The sequence below is a fragment of the Phocoena sinus genome, chromosome 10 (genome assembly GCF_008692025.1).
Source record: "Phocoena sinus isolate mPhoSin1 chromosome 10, mPhoSin1.pri, whole genome shotgun sequence".
Taxonomy (NCBI): domain Eukaryota; kingdom Metazoa; phylum Chordata; class Mammalia; order Artiodactyla; family Phocoenidae; genus Phocoena; species Phocoena sinus.
In genome coordinates this window covers 53,518,327-53,524,561 of record NC_045772.1, presented here as the reverse complement: position 1 = coordinate 53,524,561, position 6,235 = coordinate 53,518,327, and the positions used below count along the sequence as shown (strand labels likewise).

Below are 6,235 nucleotides of genomic sequence, written 5' to 3'. Positions count from 1 at the left end.
TTTAGGAGACTCATATCTATGAATCTGGATTCCTCAGACATGAAGTAATGATGGTGTTAAAATCCAGTATAGCACAGGATACCTTATAACACTGGTCAAAACATGTTTACAATTTTCTAGAGGAAGCCTACATAATACCTTAGGCAATTTACTTTCTACTCTTCTAATAAAATTACATATTTTTCATACAAATCTGACCTTAAAGCAACTTTGCAGTGGGAAGAAAAAGATATTGTCGGCCAGTTGACAACATTTTCTCTAACCTTCAGCATCTTGGTAATCCTGCTTTTGACAACCAATGAAACATGAGGAACCAAAGGAGGGAACTGCCAGTTTTAAAGTTACTGTTTTGAAACGGAGGTGATTTATAGCTAACAGGACTTTCCTCTTTCCACTCTGCAACAGGCACCCCCTACTCAATATGCCTCAAGCTCTCATGCCTCTCCAAGGCACCATCCCACTCCAGGCCACGGTTTGAGACTGCATTTTCTGATACATAAATTAATTTTACTGGACGGAAACATAATTTCTCTGACATCTCTTCTAATTCCTTTCAAACCCTAAGGCTGATGATGAGCTTACTTTGTTCAGAAATAATGCCCCTACATTATACGACTTCTAAACCAACCAAACCTTAGTTATGTCAGAAATAAAAAGAAAAGAAACCCACAGCAAAATATAAAGCCAGGTGGTTATGCTTTTTCCTTTAGAAATATGACTTCTGTTATTTCTGGGTTAGGTCTGCAGATTTTAGTGTAGTGTGTTTTTATTAACATTCCGTATAAAACAATTCATAGCTTTTGCTCGTAGCAATGTGAAAATGCAACTAGAGACACAGTCTTGTACTCAACAGATTGATTTATCTTATATTTGTTCTAATAATTTCTAGCCGGATTCAGTCAGTGGGCTGAAAAGTCCGTTACAGGAGTCAGGCTGCATGCTCAGGATGAAACAGGAATGAATTGGATGGACTTGGAAGATTTAGCTGAGTCCTTCCACACGCTGGTCCTATTTGTGGGGCTTCGGTTGTTAGTGAGGGAAGTCTGTTTTCGGCTCATACTGTCAGAATCTTCTTTGTTGAATATTTGTTTCATGTTTTGGCAGCATGGGAAGCTTTGGATACAGTCTTGCAGGAGATGGCCACTAAAAAACATGTATATCCAGGGATTGCAGCAACTATTCAAGGAAGCCAGTAATGCAGTGATGGTGGTGGCCGGGTTTTCCGACTCTGTATGGAAAACATAAGGGGAGAGCATTTAACTAGTCAAATGCAAGTGACAGCACTGGATAAACTCATTTTTCTGTTGGTTCATGAAAGCTGGAAAATGTTATGGGTCAATATAGAAAATAAAGTATTTTGTTTATCAGTCAGTGAAATGGTTGGTGAATGGAAATTGCTTGGTTGTAAAATATTTTCGTAGGCAAGATGCCTTGAAATTAATTCACGGATTTTAAACCACTATTAAAATATTTAAGTAGAATGAGTGGGACTTCCAAGAGGTTAAGAATATTAAATAACTTAATAAAGTTTTGAATCCTTTGTGTTAGCACTAGCGTGTGCTAATGAACACAGCACTTAGAGAACGGCTTCCATTTCAGTGAAATTTCTAGAGGCTATAGCCACATATACCAAATTATATCCATCCTGATAACTCAGGCAAAAGTATGACATTATGGACCATGTTTAGTTGTTTTAAATTTTTTACTGTTAAACATATTCTTGTAATAAGAAATCTATACCGAAGGGGATAGTTGAAATAGGTCCCTGAAAGATGCAATATTTAGTTGTTTTCTTTGGTTAATTAGAAGCTTCATTTGATTTTAAAAGAAAACCATCTTTGATTGTGGCTTGAACAATTAAATTATATTATGAAGAACAGATAAATTAAGAAATTCCAACAGTCCTTTGAACTATTTTTTGTGTATTTGCATTGGTAAACTACATAAATATCACCTTTCACCATAGAACTATTGCACTGAGAATATACCTTTTCTAAAGGTAAGAATAATAGGCAAGCACTGATTTTCCCTTATTAATTATGAACTTGGGCCTTCTCACTCTTGTTGTGCCAGAATAAATTACAGGTTAGTTAATCAAACTTTGTGCTAAGATGCTACTCTTAAAGGTGATCAGGATCCGGGACTAAGACTGTATTCAGAAAGAATGGAAATCATCGACATACCTGTGCACAAGTGAAGAATTTTTTAGTAATTGTGTCTGAATCCTGATAAAGCAACAAATAGGCTGAATTTTTTATTTGATTAATACTTAAGAGGCTGCCAAGACCAAACAGGACAGGAAATATAGCATTTATGTTGTATTTTTCATCATCAGTGCTATTATAGCCATGACTTTTATTTGTCTGAATTAAATTCACTCTCAAGTGTTTAATTTGTACATACAACTTTCAAAGTATACCACAAATAACAAAAGGAGACACTTCTTTTCAGATACCTATTTCCCAATTACAGTTGTTGTCAGCAACATTTCTGTAATATATTTGATGTGAAAAAAAATTTTTGTTTTCCTTATCAAAGGAAAATTTTTTTCAAGATACAGTATTAAATAATGCTTTTGGGGGTAAGTTCTCGTGAAGCTGGTTTTCCTAGTTTGTGAAGGAATTAAAATCAAACGAGCTAGTAGGTGCGGAGGACATTCTCAGAAAATTGCAAGAGTTGTGTGGAGAGATGTACAGCTGTGTGGTCAAGTTAGTGCTGGAAGACTAATGAATCAGTCTAACAAAGTTAGAGTTTATTAATAATCCTGCTTTGAAACACTGGGGAGAAAAAAGTGTTAAAGTAATTGTAGGAAAAAATCAAAACATTATGATAAGAAATGGAACACTAGCTAAATGCCAAATTAAAATGATTGACTTAAGAATCTCTCTTTAACACATTTAAACTATTTTCAAATTAAAAATATGTCCGTTTTACCCTTACTTTGGGGCATTTCTACAAAAATTTTACATTGCGATACTTTTCACAAACTAGCAAAAAGCAGTTGTGACAGTATACATATTGCTCTGAATCCAACAGACTTCAATCAAAGCAGGGTTTTAACACAGTGGTTAGTGCTTTGGCAAGAAGTCATTATTCTGTTCTGTGATTGCGCGGCTGACTCTAGGGCACAGTTTTCTGGATTTGTGGTCTTAGGAGCTCGTTGCAAATGCAGATTCCTGGACCCCATTCCAGATCTACTGAATCAAAACGTCTGGGGTGGGGACCCCAAGACTTTGGCTTTTAACAGTTCAGCTCAAGATGTGATTCTCATGCACGAAGTTTAAAAACTATTGCCCTAGAGGATATTATGAAAAGAAACTCTCTCCGCCCCCCCGCAAGCACACAGACCCCATCTGTGCACCTTACTCCATCGTCCCGCGACACCTACCGACCCAGGGGAAATTCTTATCCCAGACAGACCACATCTGGATGATGAAGAAGGGCGCCCAGCAAACGATGTAAGCCGTCACGATCACGAAGGTCATCTTCACCGTGCGGATCTTGGCGCGGGAAATTGTCTTCACGCTGCTGACACACGGCGCGAGCAGGAGCTCCTGGTGGAAGGCGCCACCTGCGCCCTCCGCGCGGGCGCCCTTGCCCTGGCGCACCGCAGTCTTTCCGCGGACGTTGCGCCAGATGTGGTAGCAGATGAAGCCGTAGCAGGTGCCCAGGCTGACCACGGGCGCCACGAAGATGCTGCCGGTCATCCAGGTCACGTAGGCGGGGAGACCCCAGGGCTGGATGAAATTGGCCCAGCAGTCGTAGGCCTTGGTGACGTTGCTCACTTCGACCACGGAGAAGACGAAGTACTGTGGAGTGCTCAGCACGAAGCTCAGCACCCAGGCGGCAGCGATCATGAGGCGCGAGCGGCGCGTCGGCTGCTGCAGCGTCTTCAGCGGGTGGCACACGGCGATGTAGCGGTCGGCGGTCATGACCACCAGCATGTAAGCCGATGCGAACATGGCGAACACCTGCAGGTGCTTCACCACGCGGCAGAGCCCGTCGGGTCCGCGGAAACGGTAGGTGATGTCCCAGCACAGCTGAGGCAGCACCTGGAAGAGAGCGACGGCCAGGTCGGCCAGGCTGAGGTGGCGGATAAAGAGGTGCATGCGGGACATCTTGCGAGGCGTGCGGTGCAGCGCCAGCAGCACACTGCTGTTACCCAGCACGGCCACCACGAAAATCACGGCCAGCACGGCGACCTCCAGCTTGGCCAGCTCCTCGTTGCGCTCGTCCGCCAGCGGGCTGTCATCTTTCCCGAGCGCCTCCGCTTCCCAGCTGGTGTTGGCACCAATGGCGGCCAGAGGCCACCATGGGCTGGAGTTCCCCGCGGGCCCCGCGCCGGGGCTCCCGGAAAAACTCATGCTGTCCATGCAGCGTCTCCTCGGCCTCGGCGGAGGCCCGCTCCCTTCCCGCCTGCTCGCGCGGTGCGCTCCCTCCTTGTAGCGCTCACCGCGAGCCGGGCTCTGCTCGCTCTCTTGCGGGTGTCTCCCGGCGCAGCGTGTGCCACCAGCCAGTTCGGCCGCTCTCGGTCGAATTGCCCGCCCCTTTGCCTGCGCTGCCCTGTCTCAACTCAGGCGAAGCTGGGGAGGTGCGCTCCGAATCTCTGAAAGCACTGGGCTCCAAACTCAAGTTATTGATGCGGAGTTTGTTTCCCCAGATCGCGCTCCCTCTCGCCTCAGTGGTTGGAGACTGCTCGGTGCCTACACTCGCTGCCTCCCTTCCCTCTTCCCTGGGGGTTTTCTTTTTTCCCCCTCCCTACGTCGGTGATTTGTCCTCTTTGCATCGCTGCTGCAGGGGTGGGGCTGGGAACTCGCGGATTACTTGGCGTAATAGGGGGTTGACCGTGGCGCTTTCCCTCTCTTCTCTTCTAAAAAAACCTTGGAGATCTGGACATGTCATGCCTTTTCAGGGTTTACCATCATTTCCTCTAGCCTCCCTCAAGGGTCACCTTAACCCCCGCATTTGACTTCAACAGACGCTGTCAACATGATACCCAGAAATCCCGAGTCCACCGACCGCGTGGGTGCTCTCGCTGCTGAACTTGGCGCGTGTGCCCACCTGCTTCAGCTTGGGTGTCTCCCTCCGCAGCGAGTCCGCCCATCCCGGGGAAGCCAGTCTAATTTTATTCTCAGGGCAACGTGGCTACGGGAATTTCGTCTCACACCAACCCCGCTCCTCTCCGCCCTCCTCTGTAGGGTAACAACTGGGTCACTTAAAGGGCGCTCTCTTCCCGGTAACTTTGATGCCTGCTGTTTGTTACCCTGCCCGCGTTCGCGGACCGGAAGGACGCGCTCGCAGTCCCGGCGGCTGCCTTTACAGTGCACTTACCTACAGCGGGGAAAAGGAATGTCTCCTGGTTTTCCAGTTTCCCCCGGGGCTGGGAGCGTGTTGGGGGGCGGGTGGGACTTAAGGAGTTTTCTCTAAACTTGATTCCTGGGGTTTTCTCCGGGAAAAGCCTGATTCCCACAGCTGGGATGGGCGGGATTTGGGCCACATTAGTCCATGGGGACTTCGTCTGGTTACTACTGAATCGTGGGGACATCTCCTCGGGTGGACGAAGAGCCGCTGCTGGAGAGTGACAGCCCAGGCAGCGCTGTCCAGGACACCGGAGCGAAAAGCCGCCAGGCTCCTTGTGCTGGTGGATGAGAAAGAGGCAACCTCCAGGCAGAAAAGAGACTTTCTGAAGCAAAGAGAGAAAAGACCACCTACCTATTAATTAGTTACTCTGGGCAGCTGGAGTCCAGCTGCGGGGCATGAGACGGGCAGGATTACTAACCCTCTCCCTTAGCTCTGCCTTTAAACTTTGGTGAAGGACGCTTGGAAGGACGGCAAGGGGGAACTGTTTTCAGGCTATTTCACAAAAGAAAAAAGGAAAAAGTAAACACTTTATAAGGTTATCTACTCTGTAGATACACGAACATGACTTTTTGGTCAGAACATTTGTATATTGTGGCCATGGTATAATTTGAGAAGAATATCTATGAAATGTAGGCAAAGAAACCAAAAGATTTTCTGAGATGCAGTTCTCAGTGATAATTCCACTTTGCTTCCCAGTTCATGCACGCTGAGTCCCAAGGCTGTCACACTAAGAGGGCTGGACTCGACCCTGGGAGTCCTTCATTGTGACTGCATAAGCCTCGGTTTATACATCTTTAAAATGGGAATGAAAATACCCGCCTTACCTACTTTTGAGGTTACTTTGAGGATCAAGTAAGACAATGTTCTCTTTGGG

The 6,235-nt window shown here is 46.1% G+C and overlaps 1 protein-coding gene across 1 annotated transcript; it reads right to left on the bottom strand.

Annotated features, from left to right (window-relative positions):
- Positions 1-748: 748 nt before the first annotated feature.
- AVPR1A (arginine vasopressin receptor 1A) lies at positions 749-4,769 on the bottom strand. Its single transcript, XM_032646001.1, has 2 exons — positions 3,389-4,769; positions 749-1,228 (listed from the first exon to the last, which is right to left on the bottom strand). Exons 1-2 carry the CDS (start codon positions 4,371-4,373, stop codon positions 942-944), a joined length of 1,272 nt encoding a protein of 423 aa, XP_032501892.1. The 5' UTR covers positions 4,374-4,769; the 3' UTR covers positions 749-941.
- Between the last annotated feature and the right edge of the window lie 1,466 nt (positions 4,770-6,235).